Below are 24996 nucleotides of genomic sequence, written 5' to 3'. Positions count from 1 at the left end.
GCTCTCTGGAGAGCATCGGGGTACCGGAGCAGAGATGGCCAGGAACACCCCAGCACAGCCGCGTCTGTGCTGCCCACAGCGTGGGTGCCTGGAGACACCAGGGTGAGAAGGCTTCTCTCTCCCAGATGGCACAATTAAAGCCGCGTCACCGGCACAGCCTCTACAAACCGTGGTTAATTTTGGTGGGAAAACAATCAAAATAACAGCCTTTCGCTTAGCACGGTGATCAGAACAAACTGGCCACAGAAGTGGAGGGGAAGAAGCAAACAAAGCTGTTCTAACTTGTCAATGACCTGACTGATCAACCGATGTACGTAGTTAAAGCTGGCTGATGAGCCGCGCAGACAATCAAAGGCATAACGCTACGCACCGCAGCCCCAGGACTGGGCACGACCAGGGTTTGCAGCTGGAGCTGCCGAAGATCCCGCCGGCAGCGTGCCGCGTGGGCCTCTGCACGCCAGAGACGCAGCATGGCCACGGATCCCATGGGACGGCAAGAAACGATACCTGCTCGGAGCACGTGCGTCCCACACCGTGTCCCGGTAGCTGCGTCTCGGCAGCACTGCGGCGCAGACCGTGGAGCGTTACGGACACAGGCGTTTGCAGCAGGGAGGTGTTGGCTGAAGCACACCCCGCCGTGCCCACCGGCTCCCTCCCCGGCACAAGGGGCTGATGAGGATGCTCATCCCCTCTGGAAGGAAACCGGAGACGCAGCGATGGAAAAGCTATTACTGTTTCAAAGGAAAAGCACCAAACTTCACGGGCTGGGCGACTCCTTCTGCAAATCGAGCTGTTTTCTTGACAGATCAAAACAAAATGCAGATGCTTTAGATCTGGTGCTCTTTTAATCCCTCTGTTTAAAGTCCCCCCTCCTCCTCCGCCGCCTCACACGAGAGGGCCGTGCACCAATCCTGTCCCCATTAATCCCTCTTTCGGCGCATCTCTTGCTGCGAGGGATGCTTTTCTTCCCCTCCCCTTTCCCAAGTCCGCCCTCTTTTGCAATAACTCCTCTCCCCTCTTTAAACCCGTGGCTCCAGAGTCACGGGATCATATGAAAATTGTACTTTTTTCCCCCAAGTTAAATTACTAACATTAAATTCCTGATTTTCCCAGGTGCAGAGGAAGTTCAAAACCATTCAGATGGGTCTGAAGAAGCAGGCTACGACAGCCAGCTTCTGCCAAAGCTGCTTATCCAGGGGAGATGCTGGGGATGTGAGTCACCCCTTAGTGCTGGATGAGCTTGGAGGTGTCACCTCTCCCGGGGGGACTTTTCCCCTCTGGCAGCTGCATTTCATTTCTCCTGCCTCCACGGTCTTGACTTATCCCGCCACACAACAGACATGACTAATAGCTTAACTATTATTTCTTGCGTGGATCGGGTAATCCAGTTTCATCACGTGGTTTGTGTTTCCTCAAGTCGTTTAACGGGATTAGTCCTTTCCGGGGTCTTCCTACCCCACTCCACCCCCGGAGCAGTATTTCTTTAGCCAGATTTATGGATGCTGGCATGACAAAGCGCTAATTCTCCGCCGTGTTTATCCTCCCGCTCAGTGCAAAGCGAATCTGTGCTGTGAAGCTGTTCAGACTTGCCTTTCCCCCTCTGCTACAGCTCTGATTTTTCACCTAAAAAACATCACCCGTGCTTGTGGCCTTTGCAACGTTACACCTCGCCGTGCGATTCCTTTGGGGTTTGCAGGAGAACAAAGCCAGTGGTAAATGGAGACAGAAAACCTTTCATCAGCAGAAGAAATCTGCGGCCAGGGGGATCTCGAAGCTGGTGCTGGGCTGGGACCACACGTTTCGGATCACGAAAGGTACCAAATCCGCGTGCTTCAGGGCAAAAATGATGAATGGCTCCTGCTTCCCTGCGCACGGCATTCATGTGTGGCCAGAGAGCTGTGAGGTGTCTGGGCCTTTTCAAAGGGTTTTCTCTTTCTTGGTTGACTCCTGAAGCTCCTCTGAGTTTTTTCCCCTGGGCTCGATTTGGGAAGTTTTCAAGGGCTCTGTGTTTTGACCTCTGTAGTGTCGAGAGGGCTTCAGCACGCACCAGGTTGACCCCTTGCTGGCATGGAGAGAGGAGACAGACCTCGGGACAGGTTTATATTAACTCTTCAAAGGAGGGTGACCAACCTCGGATGTGCCAAACAGCCAGGCGATGCTCCCTGCTTTGGACACGGTGCCTGCCAGCCTGAGCCAGCTCCCTCTGACTTTCCAGCCCCAGCTCTGAGCAAACTCACCGCGTCCCCCGGAAGCCCTTCCTTCCCTGTAACAGCTGCTGTTGCCATCCCACCATTCAGGCGCCCTTTTTAGGCTCTATCTGTCTGAATTTTGGCACATCCCCACGTTGGTGTGAGGCGCAGCTCCTTCTCTGGCAGGTTCCTTGGCTGGTCTTGCCAGAACAGTTCATTATTCAGGGCTGAACTGTGTCTAGATCAAATGATTCAAGTTAGGATTATCAACGGAGGCAACTGTGCTTGGAGGCATGCACCCCAGGTGAAGATGGGCTCAGTCCTCATTATGTGGGAATCTTCTTGCAGAAAATGCCAAGGACAGTGATTTCTGTGTAATCCAACACGGGCTCCCGGTGGCTGAACTGCGAGCAACTTGGGGATCTGGCAATTCGTAAGGAGGAATAATAAATGACATATCCCGAAACACATTCCCTCTGTGCTAATGCAAATATACAGGCAACAACAGGTGAAGTAGAATAAAGTTGCAAGCTCACCAAAAGATCATCTTTTCAGTATGAAATTCATCCATCCATCGATCCAACCGTCCATTGATCCATCCATCCGTCCCCGAACTTATGCTCAAGTCCCTGTTCTTGGCCAAGCCTCCTGAATCTCCTTATACCACCCTGGTAACAACACTGCTCTTCTCAGCCATGTCAAGATGAAACACGGCTACATGCTGGTACAACAGACTGACCCATAAGAGCTTTGCAATTATCTATCGACTTCTGTATAAAACAGCAAGAAACAGCATTTAAAAAAAAAAAAATAGTCTCCAAAAGTAAAAATCATTAAGTCCGTAATTACACACTTCAATAGCAAAGCAAAGCTGAGCAATAAGCATCGCTTGATGCTTTACAGACAAATGGCCATCTAATCCAGAGGCAACAGCTTGCGTTTTTCCTTTGCTTTAATATTTGCCAACAGCTTCCAGAGAGTTTGCATAGGAACAGAAACCCAAGGATAACTTCAAGACCTGAAGTTAACAGAGTTGCTCCATGATCTGATGCTGGATGACACCAGAATCCCTTTCGGGTCTTTCTGGGACGGGCTTTGCAAGGCTGGGCGCTGCCTACCGCAAACAAGCATGCCAGCTTCCCAGCTGAGCAAGCCCGTGCGAAATCTGCCCAAGCTCAGCAGCGGATCCACTCGCCAACAGCCTACACGTGGCAGGATGAGCCCTCTGACTGCCAGTGTCCAAGACCAGTCATGTGTACTGGGGAAACTGCCAGGACACATGTTCCTGGGGGCCATCGGGACCCAGTGGGTTTATTTTGGGACACCAGGGTCCACTGGATTTTCTCATACTCATGCCACGCATGTTGGCCTGTATTTTGTAGCTATCCCGACAGCTCTTTTCAGCAGAGACATTTCCAAGGACGCTGTTCGGGGAATTAGTCAAATGAACAATAACTGATGCCCACTGCAATCACCAAATCACCACCAGTTTACTGGAGCAGAGACAGTGGCAGGGAGAGAAGTAGATGCTAACACCTTCGTCCTCCAGTTAAACCCTCTTCTAACCCCTGAAAACTGTGACAAAGGAGCAAAAAGGGAATCAAGATGTAAATGCTTTAGCAAAGCACCTGCAGGGCTGAGGTGGGTGCAACTCCTGTCCCCATCCCAGGTCCTTCTTGCACACCCTGCCTCATCATTCACACCTTGCTTGTCCCTGCTCATGTTCCCTGCCCTCGGGCACGAAAGCAGAAAAACCTCAGAGCTGAAGGCCTCTTAAATCAACGTCTTTCTCAAATCAGAAGCTGTAAGAGGATTCATTATTTATAGCGCAGAAACACAAAAGCTTAGCATATTCTAAGCTGTCTGAAATGACTTCAAGGCAACTCTTCCTCTCTCTTCTTTTTTTAACGAAACACACTGAGATGTCTCCGAATTGAGCAGCAGGAGGAAACGCTCTTTTTCTTCCAAAAGAGAAAATAAAATGTAAGGATTGAGGGAGAGAAAGAAAAAACCCCTGTGATCCAGCTTGGGATCACCAAGGAATGCCCATCAGGGGATGTTCCCTGTGAGATGCCGGCATAACCCTTTGACAGCCCCTCTCCTGACATCGCATGGAGGTTATGGCAGCAGGAGAGGGGAAGGAGGCATCTCTGCTACTTCACAAGTACAAGCACACGCGGCCATATCTTTCAGAGGCAGCAGGAGAGGAGGTGCTGAGTGCTGGGTGTCTTTTTTTTTTTTCCTTCTACCCCTCTTTACATTTTCAATTTAGTCACAGCATCTCTAATTTCCTTAGATCTGAAGCCACCTCGTGAGACTGGAAGGGAATGATATAGAAAAAAGATGAGGGGAAAAAAACACCAGTAATCTTGTAAAAGTCAGTTTTGAAAAATCAATTTTCTTGTGTGACAAGATTTGCTTAAGGCTTTTCATTCTGTGAAATCAGCCCATCATCCTGCGGGAAGGCATGAAGGAAGTGGCAAGTGTGGTTTGGAATAACTCAGATTAAAGACTGCTAAATTAGGCTTGAGAAGCTGCCACCTCTCCTTGCAAAGGGAGAGGAGATCGGGCTAGAGGAGCCAACGATGCTCCCTTCCCAGTCACCACGAGCCTGGCTTGAAGGAGAGGAGACCAATGAGTCTGGGAAAACACAACCCTCAGATCTCCCTGAACCCTACAGATGTTTAAAAGAAGCATTAGCAGCTTTGCTCGGTAGTAAACCGCAAGGTCTTTGATAGCACCCAGGGATCTGGGTGCAGAGTTTGCTGGAAATGGGAGGCTTTGGAGTTCACTCCGACGTTGGGAAGCTGCAGAGCACGGATGAAGTCCTGAAGACTTGTGAGGCTGCCAACTCCTGCCCAACGGCATGCTGGTGGTCCTGGCTGGCTGGGGATGGCCACAACCACGGCGCACCCCATGTTTCAGTGAGCCCTCCCGAAAGATGCCGGCAAACCCCCTCCGCCACACCCTCCGTTGGAGAGGCTCCGTCCAACACAGCAGTTTGGGCTGGCTGCTTCATCACTCATTTAATTTGGTACCTTTAATCATTCCCACACCAGGGAGCGGTGCTCAAGAGCACAAAGCGCTTTCCTTCACCCCCTCCTTTTCTTTCCCCTTTCCAGCCATCAGACTCTCTCTCGTCTCCTAATTAGTTCGAGCTGCCTCCAAGCATCTCCCACCCGCTTGCTCCCATTACCCTGACAAGCCCGGGAACGGGAAGACAAATTTCCCCGTCCTCACACCCCCGTGAGCGAAGGGAGGCTCTTCCAGTCTCATCTTCCCAGTCTCACCTGGAGCCACGTGCCTTGGCGGAGCCCCCCCGGCAGCCCAGCCTCGCTTCCCAGCTGCAGGGATATCTATGCCTTTTATTTTACTACTTTTTTTTTTTTTAAAGCCTGCCTTTCCCTATCCGCCTGCCACCCAGCCACGCTTCGCTGTCAGAGGGAGCTGGCAGATGGGGCTGATGCATCACGAAGGAGATCTGAAGAATTCATTTCCCATTATTTTTTTCTTTCCCCAGCTTTCATTTTCACTTCAGAGCAAAGGTCCAGTTGTCTGGGAGGAAGCTACAAAGAAAAACCCGGGCAGGAAAACAGAGATAGTCAGGAAAAATGTTACAGTGCCGATAACTTGAGACCTCTGTGTGCTTTGCATTCACTTCAACTCTTGCTTTAGCTGCGTTTTGCTATGTCTATAAATTAGATTTATTCCGTTGCTGCTGCGAAATGCCTGCGGGCCCCGTCCCCGCGCCGGCTTCTCTTGCCTCCCTTGCCGAGTCTGGCTGCGGGAGGCAGCGGGAGAGGCGACAGCCCTGCCGAGGGACAGCATATGGACTCGCAGCGTCCTGCCGCTGGACAGACGGCAGCCTCGGCCGTCGGAGGAGGAAGGAGCAGATGGGAGCAGGGGGGAGGAAGGCAGCAAAACCACGGAGAGCCGGCACACTGGTGTAAATGAGCGCTTTCCCCAAGCTGGACTGAAGCAGGGAGCTGGTTCGGTGGGAAAAGGTCCTACGCATGCCAAGAAACGGCTGCAAAACCTGAGTGGCTCTTCCACCCAGATGCCTCTTGCCTGGACCAGGCGTCTGCTGAGCTGCTCCGCACATCGTCTCCCTGCAGCCTCCCGGCCAGCAGCGACCCCCGAGGCTCTGCGGGGCCGTGCGGGGCTGCCCGGGGTCCCCTTGCAGTCCCCAGCAGAGACGTCCGGGTATTTTTTCCCTGCAAGTGGGACACTGAGCCTGATGGACATGGGGGATGGATGGATGGACGGATGGATGGATGGATGGATGGATGGATGGATTGCTCCTGATGGATGCCTATGCATCCACAGACCTTGTCTGCGGTCGCTGGCTGCTGCAGTGTGTTTCAAACCTTTGACGGTCTCTTTTAAATATTAATAGAGATGTGATTGCCATTTAATAAGAGCTTAATATTGCAGATCCCCCTTCCTTGGCAGAGACTACCGGGGAGACAAAAAATATGCCAGTTAGGTAGTGGTCTCAGTGATCAGAAGCTCTGGGGAATGCAGGGTACAGGGGAGGATGTTCACTTTTATTCTGGGCCTTTTACGAACGGGCAGAAGGAAGCAAGCAATGTACCAAACACACCAAATCCCAGGAGGCATTTTTCAAAGCCATCTGAATTTCATGTTAAAATATATTCAGGTCTTACAGTGCCAGAACAGGGAAAACGGCCACTGCTATGGCTTGGCTGCAGGCAGCGCCAGGCGCGTCCATTAAATAGATCATTTGCCACTTCTCTGCCAAAAGTTGCCAATGAAATGAGTCACCCTGAACCTCTGCACCAGCTTCCGATGAGCCAATAATCCCTGCTGGCCTTTACAGCCTAGGATCTGTGAACGTATTCTGCGGCAGCTCAACGGAAGAGGCAGGGACAACTCTGGTGAACTGGAAGAGCATTAAACTTCAAGTACGCCTTCCCCCGGCCTTTTGTCCCCTTAGGACGTTGAGGTGCTGGAGCGTGTCCAGAGATGGGCAACGGAGCTGGGGAGGGGTCTGGAGCACAAGTCTGATGGGGAGCAGCTGAGGGAACTGGGGATGTTCAGTCTGGAGAAGAGGAGGCTGAGGGGAGCCCTCATCGCTCTCTACAACTACCTGAAAGGGGGTTGTGGTGAGGTGGGTGTTGGTCTCTTCTCCCAAGTAACCAGCGATAGGATGAGAGGAAATGGTCTCCAGTTGCACCAGGGGAGGTTTAGACTGGATACTGGGAAAAATTTCTTCACAGAGAGGGCGGTCAAGCACTGGAACAAGCTGCCCAGGGAGATGGTGGAGTCACCATCACTGGAGGTGTTCAAAAAACGTGTAGATGTGGTGCTTTGGGACATGGTTTAGGGGGCATGGTGGTGTTGGTTTTACGGTTTGACTGATGATCTTGAAGGTCTTTTCCAACCTTAATGATCCTGTGATTCTGTGATTCACCCGGGACAGAGATGCTGTGCACATCCAGAAGCCCAGCTGACCAAGTGACGGAGCTATGGAGAGCTCGCTGGAAGAGACACATCTGCTCCCAGTGCCTGGGGTGATTTCTCCTTCTGTTCAATGGTCCTGGCAGCAGGAAACAATTCCCAAGACTCTTCCTTCCCTAAGACCCAAATTCCTTGGCTCTGCAGATAAAGCATGTGGCTTCATCATGGTCAGTCGAAATGGGATGCACATGGGATGCAGCCCAGCTGTCCTCACTGCCTGGAGATGGGGGCTGACTCCCTTCACTCGAATCCTGCTTTGGATGCATCCCTGGGGGCAGCCCTCTGGCATGGGGGGACCCCATCCGAACAGGTCTGATCCCTGAGGAGTGAGCATGAGGAATCAAGGATGGGAATCTGTGGGTACCGCACACAAATCAACAACTTGCTGACCTTTACTCCGAGCTTCCTCCTCTTCTATAATGCCCAGGGCAGGCGCTGTCTCTTCTCTCTTGCCTTGGGCATCTGTTTTGGTGAGGCTGGGTGTCTGTGTTGAGCCCATGACTGACTGATGATGGATGTGCTTCTAGGAATCAGTTGGTCCAGCCAGCCACGTTTACTGGGACAGTGAAGGTGCGACGGTCCACCCCAGCCAAGCAACGGCTGGCCATCTGCTCATCCCCTCCTCCATTCCTGGTCCCTTTGATAAGGCTCTCCCAGTCTTCCAATGCTCCTGGCTTTGCTTCTCTCCCACCCGATGTCACCCAGCAGCATGCACTCTTATCGACTGGCTCTTTGCCATGCAGCAAAGCAATGCCAAGCCACAAGGGAGCGGGTTCAAGCGTCTGAGCAAACTTCCAAGCCGTGGCAGTGCTGTTTCCAGCAGGACACGGGGCATGCGCTCTCAGAGAACTTGACTTCTCTGTGGCAGCCTGAAACGTCTCATGAATAAGTCTGGTAAGATGCCAGCAGGTCCCAGAACTGTGCAGATGAGACCTGAAGTAAAAAGAGCGGCAATGCTCTGTGGAGTTGGAACTTCTCCTCTGGGTTTGTTAAAACAAAATATGGGAATGTGTCTCCATGGAACGAATGCCTCTGAGATGGCACAGTGTAAGATAGGCAGGCCAAGGAACAGCTGATGTGAATTGTTATTTTCTCCATCTCTTCTCAGAGGCCCTTGATATCAGGTGCAATTTTTCCATACCTGCCTGACGCCCAACAAATCTGCCACTTTCTCCCCCAAGACCATCAGCCAAAATACTCACAGACCTGTACTTGGATATGATGTACGATCCTCGGAGACAGGAGATCTCCCGAAGGCAGTTGGGCTCTTCATCCACACGTCTCCCTGGGGCTGGGTGGGAAATGCCCACCCTGCACCCCAACCAGAGCCAGGACCCCATGGAGCAGCCTGGAGGAAGGGGCCTGGCACCGGGTCTCTTCCCTGTTGTTGCCCCTTCGCAACAGCAACAAGTCACCTCAGTTTTCCCCTGCGCAAAGGCGGAGGGAGGCTAGGACGCTGTCTCCCATCGGTGTGTTTGAGCCCCACCACCTTTGACGAAAACCTCTTTAAGAAGCAGTTGAGTTTGGATTAATATTTGATGAGTGACAGCATGCCGCTGGTTCAAAGATAAAATAGCGTTTACCAAACAAGAAGGTCTTTTCTACAGACCGGAGCCCACTGAGCGAACAAACAACGCTCCTGCTGCAAGCCGAGCCACGCGGCGCGTCAGCGATGACGGTGAGGCCGACGAAAGGGATGCTGCGGGCTGGCTCCGAGCTCCAGCGCAGCCTGCCCAGGCACCCTGCGATCCAGGAGGACGGCGTGGCTCGAGTCCTGACCTGCAGCTGCAGTTCACCAAGCTGGTTGATGCAGGAAGACCTTCACCAATATTTGGGCAGGTGGCACCTTCAGCTTCAGCCCAACAGGGGCAAGCGGAGCTTGCTTGGACCACACAAAATGCGACCCCCCTTCTCCTGTAGGATGGGAAAGAAGTGGTGTAGCACCATCCTTGGGTGGCTGTTAAATAAATGCTTCCCAGCTCCGCCTGACCGCTGCTTCTGCTGCAGCCTCGGCTGCGATGTCCCACGCGATTACGGAGAGTAGCGCGCCTTGTTCACGGCTGCCATAACTCAACGCCAGAGCCAGACGCCTTGCAGCAGCTGGGAAGGGATAGCTCTCTCTTTCCTCCACGTCTGTCTGTCTGTCCATCAGTCCTAGGCCTTATCTTGGAAGTGCAATGGTCCCCAGAACTGCAGCTGATGCTGGAGGGTGGCTCGAAATGTCCCCCCACCTCCGTGACTACAAAGATAACGTTATTTGCAAAGGGCTCTGCGAGCCCTGCGGTGAGAGCGCGAGAGTGAGATATGTATTGCTGCCCTCCCTGCACCAACCCCCCATCGCTCTGCGAAAATAATCATCATCGGAGGAGCCCAAAAGGCTGAGGGACTCTGCCTCTTGCAATATTAAACCTCCCCATTTTCTTCTGCCGCTTTCAAGATTCTCTTTCGTACTGCAAGTGATAAATAATAACAGCAAAAAAACACCCCACAGACACACAACAGACATCAAAAGCCAAGAGAAGATTGGCAAATAGAGAGATCTGAAGTGAGCAAAGGGGAGGCCTGGTTGTGAGTCGGTTCACGTAGCCCCGACTTCTGTTGCTTTCCATTAATTTTACCCGCCATCACAGGTGGCAGAACAACGGCGACAGCTAATTACTCTCTCTCCCTTTCCCTTTCTTGCCCGTTTGCTTGCAGCAAAAGAAAGTCAGTAAATTCCTGAACTCCCCCCTCCCCATCCCAGGATCGTCCACCGAGAGGCGGACGCGTTATTAGCGGAAGACGAGGCGGTGCGATTTGCCCGCACGAGTGCTCGCTGCCTGGTGCTGCCGCTGCCGCCCCAGCCTGGCGCCGTGGCTGCGGGACGCTCTGCCTGCCGGCGAGCTGGCAGAGGCAGGCAGCGGCTGGAGGCGGTGGGGACACCAGGGAGCCTCTTTGGGCTTTCAGCCCGATGTTCATGGTGCTAGAGTAGACGGGGACACATCCACGGAGGTGCTACCAAGCAGCCCAGGTCCCCTCGAGCCTTTCTCCAGCAGAAGATGCTGCGCCGGCAGCAGCAAGGAGCAGCGTTTCGGTGGGCTGAGCGGCTCGTTGGCTGCAAAGGGAAGATGATCCCAGGCGGAGACGGGATAAACCCGGGCCAGGTGGGGTACAAGACCCTACAGAGGCCACAGGACATGTTCTGTGCAAAGATTGCTCTTTAATTCATCCCTATGCCAAAAAAACCCCCTTCACGCCTCACTGCGACGCCTCGCCAGCGCCCTGCCCGACTCCTCCCGCCTGCTTTTGGTGACACTGGCCTGTCCCACGTCCAAAAGCGAGTGACAGCCCAGGTGACATCGCGGGCGAACAAACCCTTCTGGGGACAAAGACGCTCCTCGTCGTGGAGCTGTCGCGGCTGCCAGCGAGGGAGGAGGATTGGGATCTCAGCTCCAGCTTCAGCTGCTGGGTGTCCTCAGCTAAAAAGAGCAGCAGAGGAACCGTGTCTCCAGCAAAGGACCCCCCTGCCCCAGCCCACCCCCAACACCATGAGACGCCAGCAAATTTTAGGGTGGAGGCGTTGTGGCTTTGCCTCCGGTTAGAAAATGCCACTGTGGCCAAACGTTCTGTGGAAACCTGTCAATTTTGACAAAATGTCATCAAATCCCCCCAGAAGACAAGATGTGGCGCAGGCTGTAACTTTCCAGTCCGGCTCTGGGAGTGGATTGCTCCGACGTCTCCTTTTAACCAGGTTTCCTTGCATTAAGAACCACACATATATGTAAGAGAGCACAAAGAAAACCTCTTAAGGCCAAAGCAGCTGCCTTGATTTCATCAAAGCTATGTCCTCTATGGGGTGTTGGGTGGGGCAGAAGGAGATTTTAGTCTCCTGGGAAATTCTGTTGAATTTTGCTTCTTTTCCCTTACCACCCTAACGAAGGAAGTGAAGGTGACAGTTTGCTCGTGCTTTTCGAAGCAGGGATGGCCCTGCGGAGCTGGCTGTGGATTTATGCCCAGAAAAGGGGATTTATGTTGTTTAGACATTCTTCCTTTGTGTTCAGGGCTGTTTACTGACAAACATATTGGGAGGTATTAAAAATAAATGTCGGCTCAAGACCAAGATCTGGTATCTCTATTTGAGGATGAAGGAAGCCATAGGAGATATAGTAGAGTGGTTCTCTCCCCAGGGAGAAAAAAAAAAAATCACACTTTCTCTCTATTGTTTGTTTTTAAGGCAGAATAAGTTCATTTTCACCAGTGACGGGGTCCTGAGTGGCCCTGGGGATGACACCGCGCTCATGTTCTGCTTTTTCACACCTCCAAGTATCTGAGTCCTGGGCCTTTACCCATCCCAGCCCTTCACCCACCTTCCCTCCTAATCAGTGGCGAGGTGCAGGGGGGTCCTTCCTGGGACGTCCCGCTCCGGAGGACTCCAAGCTTTGGTGCCGAAACATCTGCCGCCTTTACATAGCTAGTGAAGAGCTTTGGGATCTTTTGGAAGGGAAATGAATCCCTCCCCAATCAATCAGAGCCATCAGGAGGAAGGAAGCCCCGCTGAGCGCTGCTGAATCCTGTTTGCTTGTCACAGTTGGTAGGAAAAAAGCCTTGTGTGATGTCAACACGTTGAAGGGAACTTAAGAAATGAGAAACCTAAAGTGCTTGAATTTTTCATGCCTCTTTTTTTTTTCCTCCAAAAAAATCCCTTTTACGAGAAAGCATCTCCTGCAAGACATGTGCAATTAGTTTTGATAGTAAAGTCCATCACGAAACGAATCACGAAGCACTTTGCAGCAAAGCAGAAATCCCAATGCTCAGGCAACAGGACAGGTGACGAGACACGTGGCCTCGGGATGGGCGAGGAGGACAGAAGAGGGCTGTGGGCGACCGAAAAACCCCGTCCTAACGTGACGGCACCAAAGGTGGGAGAAGCGCGGCGGGTCCGCCTGCTATTTGGTGGAGAAAAGCAACCCGGCGTTGTTTTGGCCGGGGAGAGCCACGTACCCAGAGGGTGGAAACGCCCACGAGGGAGGAGAAAGCCCGGACGGGAACCTTCAGGGCTGCTCCACCGTGCAGGGCATCAGCCCAGCGCGGGTTCAGGGGCGATGTGGAAGCCCCTGTGGCCGAGGACCAGCCCAGATGCCCCGTCTTTGGAGCAGAAACTTTGCCAGGCTCTTGCCACCAGCTGGTTCTTCAGCCAAAGGGGGTTGTTTTGCCTTCGACTGTATCAGGATCAATCACGGCGTGAGACCTACACGGGATGTTCACCCAGATCGTCACGCACTTCGTTTCCCTCCTAACTGTAAATATGAGAACAGGGCTATTTGTATCTTTGACATTAATTGACTTCTCAAATTAATAACTCCTCTGTGTAACTAGGAACGCAATTATTGCTTTGTTGTGCTGATAGCAGGTATCCAGCCGGAAGGAATCGTTCCTACCAGCGAACTCGATTGTACTAATTAAGCTGTACGAGCCTAACAAGAGGCGGGTCGTGGTAACCTGTCCCCGGAGGTGCCTCCTCTGTTATTATCAACTGACACCGTTGCAAAACCAGAACTGATTGCCTGTGTGTGCACGCTCGTAACTTCGAGGCAGGAGCGACGAGCGGCTGATTGCAGCGGTGGGACGGAGGTGTTACCTGATGGCTGTGAAACCTCCCCAGACTGGCTCAGACACAGGCCCTCCTGACCAAGAGCCGGCGCCAGGAGCCTGAGCAGCACGCTCTCTTCTCCCAAAGGGCGACGACAACCCACCCCACTTCCCATACCTGTATTTTTGCCAGCTCAGACTGAGAAACCTTTGAGGGAAAGGGTGTTTCCTAGCGCTAACAACCCCCACGTTGCAGGATACGGCCATGGTTGGAGTCCCACTGGTCAATCCCTGCAGTTTCTTGAGGAGTACTGATCAAGGGAGGCTTGGGACTGCCGCGGCGCAGGGGTGCAGGCAGTGCTGCCGTACGTACCCCGCCACGTCCCCAGCCCAGGCACCTCCGCTCTGGCCCTTTCTGAGCTCTGCTCCACGCCGCTGGGGCTAGAGAGGCTTGCGGTGGTTGCTTAAGGGTTACACGGAGTCGGCAATGGAGTTGTATTGTTCAAACCATGAAAAGAGTATGCAAAAAAAAAAAAAAACCCCAGGAATTTTCCCGTAATAGACTTTTCACTCGGCGCGCTTTGCTCGTTATGTCCCCAAACAGATGGCTCCGCCAGCTTGGAGCCAGGCCTCTTAATCCACTCCAAAGCGCCAATGAATCTCTGACCGAGGACTTGCTGCATGCAGCAAAACGCAGCAGACGGCCTAACGCAGAGGCAGTCGGAGCCTCTCGACACGTAACAGCATCATCAAGGCAGGAGCAGCGTCGGGGAGCCATCGGAGCGGGAACGCTAGGGAGAGGACCGTGCCACAGCAGGTCTCCGCTGCTCCGCGGGTCAGGGGCTGTGTCTGGCTCCAGCCGTCGCATCCCCTGGCCGGAGGACAGCAGAGGCCACGCGGATGAGCTAGAACAACCGCCAAGCAGCAATAAACACGGAGGCAAGTGGAAGAGCCACCAGAAACTGCAGCCAGAGCTGCTGAGCACTCTTGGGTCACCCGGAGGAAATAACTTCGCCCGGTGGGGAGCGTGGGAAGCTCTTGGCAGAGGGCTGGAGCGAGATGCGCGGTGCCAGCGCGCGGGGCAGCCGCCTTACCTGTACTGGGTGACGGCAGGGTTGGCCTTGGCGGAGCAGTGGAACTTGACAGTGTTATCCTCCAGGACTGGCTGCGGCTCCACGGACAAGTTCACCAGGGGTGGATCTGCGAAGAAACAGGGACAAGCCCATAAGTGACCGGACAACGCGGCGCGGCACCCCCTTGCCCGCTGCCCGCCAGGCTTCTGAGGCTGGAAAGCAAAATTTGGTTGTGAGAAAGCACGGCAAAAGCCCTGAGACTCCTTGACGCTGTGATACAACGTTTAGGGCTTCGTTAGACGGGCTCATGTCACGCACGCTGCTCTTGTCTTGGAGGCCTTCAGTAAGACAGACAGACAGGGGAGCCACGCGCACCATTCCATGTAGCATTTCACTTCAAAAATGTTAACGCCGGCTCTGATTCCTGTTTAAGGAAAAAAACTCGCCGGCTTTGAAAAGCTCCCATTTAATATCGTGCTGCGTAATGATGATCTTTTGTCTATTCGCTAACTTGAAAGCGGCATTTCTGCTCTTTCATCAGCCTAATCATCTCTGCCAAGTCCTTATTGGTGTCACAGGCCTTTCGGTTCTTCCAACTGGTGCTCGGTTTCTCTTCTTCTTTTTACACGATAAGCATCTAAATGCTTTAGCAGCAAACAAAATTTAGGAGAGAACCGATGAAAGCAAGTGAGAAGAGGAAAGGGTGCAATGTTTAGATGGGGAATAAGAATCTCCAGAGTTGTTTTAATTTTTCATGATGTCTGAGAGGGGGTGTTAGAGCTCCAGCTTCAGGTTTTAAGGATGGGACCTCATTTGAGGGCAAAAGCAGACAGAAATGGCCTTGTGGAAAGGCTTTCTAGGCACCTGAAGAATCAGCCGTCTCGTTGCAGACTGTGTTGGGGCTGTGGAGAGGAGCTGAGGGCAGCTCATCGATCCAGCTGAGGGGCTCTCCTGCTCTTAGGGTGGGAGTCTGATGCAGCATATGCAAAAATACATCCTAAAATAGGACACGTTACCCTTAGCATCACGTGCGGGTGGGCATCCCGGAGCCCAGAGCTGGAGAACGGGGTCAGCGTCGCAGGGCTGAAGGTGGCACGACGCTCGACTTACGGCTCGGGTACGGCGAAGCCGTGGCTCTAACACAAGCCCAGGGAGTGCCGTTGTGTTTAGTGGGGATGAAAGCTTCCCTGCCGGCTTCGCCCTCCGCCGGCTTCTTCCGCCGTACGCAAGTCGGCATCCGGCCGGAGAGACCCGGAGGGTACGGGCTCTAACGTACCGACGTGAGCACTGCCACCGCTCCTCTGGGTACCGCTTCGCAGAGGTAAGGGCAACGGGTGCAACCTCCCGTGTGCGAGGAGCTGAGGAGGAAGCAGCGACGCTGGCGGCAACGGCACGGGAAGGGCTGGCGCCGGCGAGCTGCAGGGGAGGGGAGGGAAGCCGAAGGTCCGTGTGCCCAGAAAGCAGGACAGCGCCCAAAGCAACCCTGGGTGACCGCAGCCCATCTCTCCCTCCCCAGCGCGGGACGCGTCGGGATGGCCCCTTGCAGCGAGGCCACCAGCTGGGGACGAAGGGGGAGTCTCTGAGGTGGCCTCGGCGGTGACCTTGGCTGGGGACAGAGGGAAAGGCAGCGGGCCGGCGGCGTGCTGCAGTGCCTCCTCCTCTGCCGCGTCCCCTCCGCGCGAGGCCCCGCGCTATCTACCCAGCCAGAGCCCCGCTTTGTTGCGAGCAAAGCCACCTGCCTTCTTGATGGGAAATTATGACGGGGAAATTATAGGTATTTTCAATTTACCCTAATCTCATTTTAAAATGTGCAATTCAAATGACGATAAAGATGGGCGCAGCTGGGAATATAAATGAGCTTCCCTAACATAACAGCCCAGAAATATATAGTGGGCTCCTAATTCATTTGCAGGCATCCTGACACTTCCCAATTGTTATACAACAACAGCTAATCACCTTCCTTTGTTAAGTATGAATCACACTTCTCTTTAGTAGCTTCCCCATTGTTTGATGGTTTAGTAGCTGTGCCTTCGATTTACAGAGCTGCCTCTTTGTATTAAAATGAGCCTGGCTCCCTCCTGCACTCAAAATATATAAAAAAAAGGAGATTAAAAAGAAAAGAAAAAAAAAAAAGAGCAAAGGAAATGAATTAAAGTCTTTGATCTTGCCTTTCACAAATGGGATTGGGCTTCCTAATATTGCAGTGGCTTGCCCGCGAGGCAGCGGATAGCGCGGGTTTGTGTGTGCGAGCGTGTTTTGGGGTATTTTAAAGGGAAAAAAAAAAAAAAAAGAGACAAATTGTAACTCATCAGAATGTAATTCCACTCAGTTACAATTATAATTCCTGCCTGGCTTCTTGTAATTAATTTGAATGATGGAATGAGATAGAGGTAGCCTACAGGCAGCCGGGAAGAGAGCGTGCATGCAAATGTTCGCGTCCAGGTAGCGCGTACCCCCACCAGCACGCTCGCGCCGGGGGCCCAGCGTCGCTCCTCACCAGCCGCGCAGCCAGCGAGGCACCCGAGCGAACCCCTCAGCACCCACTGTTCTAAATGAGCACCCGGGAGCTGAGGCTGGGGTCACGGGCTGAGCTCCGCGGGCCGCAGGCACCGTGCTGGCTCTCGCGCTCCTGCTGCCTCTCGGGCACGTGCAGACCCCCCTCCATGCTCCTCTCCCCTCCAGACCCCAGACAAGCCCTTCTAGACCTCTGCCCTGAATCCAAACGCAGCCTGTGGGCCAAATCAGCAGGAACGAGGAGCTGGAAGCAGACTAAGATGCCTCTTCAGCTCTGGGCTTTCACACTCCCCAGTGGGATGCGCAAAAGGGAATTAAATACTCCAGCGCTACGAGGATAAACGCAGCTGGAGACCCTCCAACCACGGCCCTCGGTTTCCTCACCACCCTGGTCCACGGACCCTCCACCTTCTTTCTCCTACTCCCACCTCCTACAAAAAGTACAGAAGCAGTCAAATCCCTTCTTGCCACAAAAAAAAAAAAGGTGTAAAAATGAGAAACTGCACATGTGTGTGCAGAGGCTTGGAGCAAATGGCTTCGGATGAGCAATAACCCTGCTCCTCCCCATCCCGGCACGCTGGATGTGCATTTCCATAGAGCCACTGGGCTCCAGCAGTATAAATAGTTTATGGCATATCAAACTATTAAACACGATTTTAATCCCACTTGCGATGTTCGGTGCGTAACTCACAGGAGGCTGACTTTGATGTGGCTGGTGGAACGGAAATCACATTGAACAGATGTTCCAGCTGGAGTCGCTTAGTGTTTCCATTACAGACCCTGCTCTGGGGGTTTTTTTCAGATCCTTTTTTTCTCCCCCCCCCTTTTTTTTTTGAAGGGAAGGGTTTTATGACTCAGCTATTTCATTACTGCTAAGACGGTCAGGCAGTGCCTGCAGGAGATTGATGGGAACCAAACTTCAGCTTTGCATCAGCTGAAAGAGGATATTCTCTCCCACCACGTGCATACACCCGGCCTCGGAAATAACCCCCACCCTGGCATTCCTTGGCTGAGCGTGAGCATTTTTGATGCTCTTTTGAGTTGCAAAAGAAAATGAAAGCAGGAGGAGAGAGTTACCAGGCTGCTGCCTCCTGCGAGGGATTATTTTTGGTTCCCTGGGATTATTTGCAAGGCCGTGTCTTTTTGTAGGGTTTGAAACCCTGCAGCTGGGCGACGTTTGCTACGGTGTGAACCGTGGAGGTGATGTGCAGACTCCAGGGTGAAATGCAGCAGGTTGTGCAGGGCTGGCGAAAGCTTACCAGCAACAACTTATCCCTCTTTATCCTTGCAGACACCACTTCTCTTTTCCCCCAAGGTGCTGCTTCTCTGCTGGATGGTGGAAGAAGACGGGAAGGACCTCCTTTCGTCGCCGAGGTGATGCAGAGGGCTATGCAGCCAGCCTTGCCTTTGCAGCCAGCCTTCCCGGGACGGTTCCGCAGGAGGAACGAGTGGCCCAGATAATTTTTGCTGAAGAACAGTATCTTTAGCCCTTCACAAAGGGAAAGCAGCCAATTGCCTGCCAGGTTGGGAGCGAAGCCGAATGGACTGGGCAGCAGCTAGAGCAGGCTCATGCATCCGGGACAAAATCCACCCCACTGCAGGCTGGTTAATCCAGCTTGGTATTTCCTATCCCTCCATCACCCATCCAGCACTGGGAAATTGATATCCTCATTAGACCCCATTAAGAACAACACACTTTTAATAGCTGGATAGGATATTATTATTATTACTTTCGCAGCATGGATTATTTAATGGCTCGGAGTGGAAATTGGTGTTCTTTCTCTTTTCAAAGCAGATGCCATCAGGTTCAGGGATTCAGCTCACGTCTCCTGCCCCGCACTGTACAGCACAGTGTAATGATGTCTCTGGCTTTGCGTTGTTTGTGAAAACGCGTGTGCGTCTCTAGCTATTGTAACTGTTTGCTGGCTGTGAAATAACCCATGCTATTATCTCATTTTATCTGGCCGGTTCTGTCAGGACACGCTATCCAGCGACCCAAGAGCCGGTTAATCTTCCGGCAGCAAAAGCTGGAAGTCTTAAATGGTGAATTTTCTGCTGTGCTTGAGTTTGTTCAGCCAGTTTTAATTGGACTCTGGAAAGCAGCTGGCATGCTAATACTGAACACCCTGCATTTGCAAATTGTTGGTAAATACAGCTGCAGGAATTGTGTGTGCAAATGAAGCCTGGCTGGAGGGAGGTCAGGATGAACCCGAGAGCAGCAGCTATTGCAGAGGAGGAGGGAAGAGATCTGTGCAACGTGTATTGTTGAGGAAGGAAGATGTTGCTTCATGGATTCACGCTGAAGGGTGAACGATGCTGCTCCCGACACACACCTGCGCCCCTCGGATGGTGACTGACACGAGCTGTATTTCACGGGGGGAGACTTCCCACCGATTAGGTGTCTAATGTGCTATCTCAGTGGAGAACAATACAAAAAAACTTACCACTCAACAGCACGCAAGACTGGAAACGTGTTTTTGTACCGAAAATCTTAACGGGCCTTATCTCTACTACTGGCTGTGCCCAGAGATGCTGCTTGCCCAGCCAAAACGGAGAGCCCAGAGGCCTGGAGCAGGGCACACAGGTGACGTTCAATGCACTCCAGCCACCCAGAGCATGGCGGCTGGTGCTGCTTTCGCTCAGAGCCACGGACACAAGGTGCAAAAGCTGGGAAGCAGCCTCTCCCCATGGGTGTTCCTTCTGTCTGGTGCCCCAGGGAGTTCAGGGGAGATGAGATCTCTTGTCCCTGACTTCACCGTATTAATATATCAGTAAACCCCAGTAAAGGGAAACCCCTAAACCCCAGCATCCCGCTCCTCACTGGAGTCAGACGCGCGTGGATCACAATGTACTGGCCGTGTACTCACGCTGGATATCGATGGTGACGGACGTCTCCTTCCCGCTGGGAATGGCTTTGTTGGTGGCGCGGCAGACGATGCTCTCCCCGTTCTCAATGTCGGAGGGGGCGATGAAAAGGGTGCTCATGATACTCTCCCTCTTGCCGTCACGCAGAAGCGTCTGGGGGGGGCGAAATAGAGATGAGAAAAGGCAGTTTCCTACAGGAGAGGGGCCCCTTCCCCTGGCCGAGAGCCGTGCCAGGCTCTGCACACACACGAGATTCTCGGCCAAGCAGTGCTCTCTGCAATAACAGTTCCTCTGGCTGGAACCTGCCAAGCAGCCTTTGGGGAACAGCAGAGACAAATTCCACTGCACTTCCCTGGGAATTGGGCACTTAACTCCCATCTGCTCCCCTCCAGCCCTGCTGTGCCTAGACCTGGGAACCACAGCTCCAGCCAGATACATGTCACCCATCGTCCCACAAAGAGGGAGCTGGGGACAGGATAGGGGAACCAGCTCCCTGAACCTGCTGTCACCTTCTGCGCCGATGCCAGGCAAGTGCGAAAACCTGCCCGGGCCACTCTGCACAGCAGCGAGTGGTGACACCGGCTGGCAGCGGCACAGGGTTGATCCTGGCCACGGGTCCCTGGCTGCCATGCAGTGGTCCAGACCAGGCCATGGTAAATCATCACCACTCTGGCTCACCTCGTGCTGGTGATCACTGTGATGGACACCCAAGGATGCTGGAGATCCAAAACCTCAAGCCTGGTACAGCAGTGGTTAACCAGCTCTATCTGCTCAGCCTTGGCACCTTGTTTCTTCCCTGGACTTACCTGACTTTGACTTCCACCACGGTGCCCTGCCCTCTCTGGTTTATCAAAATCCTCTGGGGACCAGAAATGGTACAGCTTTTCCCAGCCACTGATAAAGGCAGTAAATGCCCACGGATACACCCATCCCATAACTATGTATTTTGGACCCTGCCAGGCAGTTTTTCTCTCTAAGTCTGTATCCTTCAAGTTTCCTCCTCAAAATGATAGCACATGTTTTATTGAATTATAAACATATGGCAGCTTTCACTACCTGGGTTCATCGTGAGACAGTACTTAGGCATATAGATTTGTGCCTCTGCCAGGCACTAGACAAGGAATGGTGCTGAGAAATTGTCACCACAATCAGCCCAGAAGCTGGGGAGAAACAGGACCAAGACCTATTAGTATGTGATCATCAGGGCCCAAGTGCACCAACAGTCTTGAATTTCCCCAGTGAACCTTATCTGGGAACCTCTACCCAAGCGCCCTCCACCCATAGCCCCAGGAGCCGTATTTAAGCTCCAGCTCAGGCTTTGTTTTGGGTCTGATGATGTGAATTGGATTTTTTGGATTGACCTCAGAGCTGCCTCATCACTATGGACTTTGGCTGACTCTACTATGACCACCAAACCTGCTCCGCTCCTCTAGTGCTGGTGCTGTGCCCTTGGTGGTAAGGATGCTGCCCTGTGTGCCCTTCCCTTGTGGAACAGCCCCGCTTTTGGTGCTGAGGATGTGGGGAACTCTAAGCCTGTGCAGGACCTTCCCCGCCACAATGCCCCTGATCTTGGGTTAGCCTGCAAACCCTACAGGGCCCTGCAATAACCCCTGTGGCTATAGGGACCATTCCCTGGCCCCTTCAATAGGGATCAGGGTCACTATGAGGGTTTTCGGTCAGCGATGGCTGTTCTGTACTGCCTGGCTGTGATTGCAGGGGGGCTGCATATTAATCAGTAGGTGGATTGGAAATTCAGAGAAACAAAGAAATTATCACTCAGTATAAATGGTTTCAGGCAATCAGTAACCTGAACAGTATTTCTTCTTGGTTGACTGGAATATCTGGATCAAATGAAATCTGCGTTAGGTTTTAGTTTTACTGAAAAAGCAGAAAGAGGAAAATTGAGGAATGATCTTAAAGGGAACCTCAAAAGTGAAAGGTTTCTCAGACCCCAAAAATCAGAACCTCCCATTCAAAAAAAAGGCTAAAACTGGCCATTAGTTTTTCTGAAGGGTGTTTTTCTTTTTTCATTTCACAAGGTTAAGACAGTCACAAAAATGGTCAAGTCTTAACTTGAAACTGAAGTTTCTCATGCATGTGTGGGGGCTGTAGTGCTTGAGGTGACAAGCTCTGGTGCTGGCTGACCACTGCTGTGCATGCCTGGCCCCAGAGCATCACTCTTCCCTGCTCCTGGCAGGGAAGCATTTGTGGCAGGGCCTCGTGAAAATCTCCAGTGAATCGGGAGAAACTGAGGTTCAACATCACCAGATCAGTCAACACTGTCCCTTTCACCCCAGGAAAAGGGGAAGATGCTTCCCCCGTGCAGAACAGTACACAGCTGCTTAAAACGCCACAGAAATCTCTGCGCCGCACCGCGAGATGGACCTGAAAGCTCTTGCTTCAGATTTTTTGTTGGAAATATTTTAAAGAAAAATAAAGGAGGGGCATTCTTTCTTCCCTGATATCCATTACTTGTGGGTCTGAAAGGGAAAGGGCTGAAATGTTGGCTCCCCGGGGCCAGGTCCGAGCAGTCTGCAGCGGAGAGGAAGGCTTGGGTTGAACAGAAGTTGTTAAACAACCGTGTGTCAGCGGTCTGGATTTTAATTAATTCCACTTCATTTGAGAGAGGGAGAGGTTAGTTCTCTCTGGCTTTAATTAGTGCTGCCTCTTGCATTCAGCACAGGGAGATGGGGCAGCTTCCCCTTCTCCTCACCCCCAGCAGCTATGAGGAAGAAGCTCAGCTTCAGCTGAGGTATCAGTGTGCTCTGCAGAGTGACAGGGAGGAGGAGGAGGAGGAGGAGGAAGAGGCTGTTTTGGCTCCTCTGCTTTGCCAAGCAGATTGGGATGTTGCTGCAATGAGGCTGGGCGGAGGTTTCACAGGGGTAGCAGAGGGTGAAACGTTTATTAAAAGGTCTTCAGGAGCTCGAGAGGAATGCCTTTGACTCCTGGCTTTGAAGTTTGCTTGCATTACAAATGGCTGCAAACTGACCCATTTTATGTCTCAAATTTTCTTGTTTAGAAATTTTCATTAGAAATGTCAAGTGTTACTGAATCTTCAGCACTTACCAGACATCAGGCATCTATAAACAGGAGAACATGTGGGTACCCATTCTGAGTACACTCTTGATTGCTCTTTGATGTCTTCCTTTATGACCCAATAAAGGCTTTCCGTTTAAATTAAAAAATGCCAACAACCCTAACAATTTCTCATGGAAAATTGCAGTTGGAGGAGGGGACACATCACTACAACCACCTTTCGATCCAGAGGTTCTGCTACAGCCAAGGCCAGGTCAGTGCTGGCTGTGTGGTGCTGTACACAATATTAACACCACACCCAGGTGGGGTTTTGGGGGGAGAAGTGGGCATGCCAGGCAGCTGGAAGCTGTGAGCGGGTACAAAACGCCAGCCAGATTGAGAGCAGAGTTTCAGTGACAGTTTGTAGTTTCTCACTTTTGTCCTCCTGGCTGTTTTCCTCCCAGCCTCTCCGTCAGGGTGACGCAGGGTGAGAGTCAGCTCTGCAGAGCTGAAGGCACTGCCCTAGACGTTTTGGGGCTGTGTGGAGAGTAGTGCCAGGCCCGGTACACCTTTCTGAAGCAAGGGAAGAGCCCAGGACATGTCCCCAGCCCCATCCTGCCTCACCTTGGAGTAGGTGGCTCCATTGATGACTTCTCCTTTCCGCATCCAGATGATGGAGGCTGCTGGCTTGGCGTTGTCTGCATGGCAGGTCAAGTTGAGGGGGTCTCCTGCTCTCAGGCTGATGATAGGCCCCCCCATAATGATGGGATCATCTGGAGGAACTGCAGGGAGAAAGCAGAGGAGACGATGGTATTAAACCAAGCTTCCTGCAGTTACCTGTGGGGTCTGAGCTGCTGGGACTGGCCTGGGACCTCCCAAACCTCTGCAGCTGGCTTTGCTGTGGCTGTGGCAGCATGCAACCCCATCTCCCCACATAGCCAGCTTGCCTTTTGCTGCTCACCTGAAAGCTGTGCCCCACATTTGAACGACAGAGGCGGAAACTGCCTGAAGTTTTAGAAGGGACACGGGCCAGGTGCCTGTCTGAGCTTTGCAGTAATATGAAGGACCAAGCCTGTGGTAGAGAAGTCCACCAAGGGCTACTAAATACTCAGGAACACCTCTGGCCCAGGATGTCCCTGAGCTGTAAACTGTGGGAGGATGGAGAGTATTTGAAAGAAATTTCCCTGCTTGCTGGCCCTGCTCTTCTATTCCTCCCCGGGCAACTATAACTGGCTGCTGCTGGACACAAGGTATGGGGCTCGGAGGGGCTTTGGTCTGACCCCTGTTCCTCTGACTCCAAACTGGAAGGTAGGTGAGGCTGATTTGGAGGAGAAGGGCAGGGGAGCTGGATTTGGAATTTAACCTATCGCACTCAGGGGGGAACAGCTTGTTATGGGCATCAGGACTGTGGTTTCCAGACGCCCGCCTTTGAAGAGGGCTCCCTTGCCAGCCCTCCGTCACGGAGGGATGGAGGAACCCCCAAGCGCTCCCTCGCTCTGCTTCCATTTCCCCGTCGCTTTCACGCAGTCTGCGCTGCTGCCTCACCGCACAAACGGTTGCAAAACGCCTCTGGTTTGGTCCGACTCCCTCTCACCACGGCGAGTTGTTTAAGCCTCTCCCTGTGAAAGCAGATTTTGCTGGGGGTGTCAAGGAGCCGTTTAAGATCTCAACCTTCCTGTGGAACCACCTCAGCCTGACAGCCTGTGTAAGGCTGCATCCTCGTTACAGGACGTGGCTTTGCTGGTACCACGCAGCCCCTGGGCGTCTTCCTTGTGTTGGGAAGCGCTTCATGCCAGAGACAAGGAGGGATGGAAAGAGGAACGCAGGAGATGAGGGGCACCTGAGCATGGCCTCCTCTTTTCTGACCAGCTCTTGAAGCCTGGCATCTCTAAATACCCCCAGCGTGGTAAGAGATGGGAAATTCAGCTGGAGAGAGGGGCTGTCCTGTCATCCTGCAGAGGGGACCTTTCATCTCTGGTACCCTGACTGGGTCTGCTCTAGCCGAGACCTGCTCTGAAGATGGAGATGTACAGCTGTCAGTCTAGCTCTTCCCAGCTAGATCCTTTGGGCGACCAAGTGCAGGTCGTGCTACAGATAGATGTGTTGCCCAGCTGCCTCATGGCCTGTTTCAGGAGCTCTTGGGGCCCAGGCAGCATTGGGAAGCCAGCAGAAATGTGGAGGACACAGGGGATCCCTGTTGCAGCCCCTCTTGCCCAAGCAGAAGAGCTCGTGTTAGCAAAGGATGTTGAAAGAAATTGCTTCGCACCCAGCTCAGGAGCAGGTGGCAAAAG

General features: G+C 52.7%; 1 protein-coding gene across 1 annotated transcript in view; it reads right to left on the bottom strand.

The window, feature by feature from the left end:
* KIRREL3 (kirre like nephrin family adhesion molecule 3) overlaps window positions 1–24996 on the bottom strand; it is a gene marked incomplete at its 5' end in the record, with an annotated part of 342172 nt that overhangs the window by 33159 nt on the left and 284017 nt on the right. Inside the window, 3 exons of the mRNA XM_082010028.1 lie at window positions 14333–14438; window positions 19693–19843; window positions 23330–23487. Of these exons, the coding sequence (XP_081866154.1) occupies window positions 14333–14438; window positions 19693–19843; window positions 23330–23487 (415 nt within the window). The remainder of the gene's footprint in view (window positions 1–14332; window positions 14439–19692; window positions 19844–23329; window positions 23488–24996) is intronic.

This window comes from Phaethon aethereus (assembly GCF_964289735.1).
Source record: "Phaethon aethereus genome assembly, chromosome: 23".
NCBI lineage: Eukaryota > Metazoa > Chordata > Aves > Phaethontiformes > Phaethontidae > Phaethon > Phaethon aethereus.
Note: the sequence above shows the minus strand (reverse complement) of the source record. Positions and strands in the feature narration are given on the sequence as shown.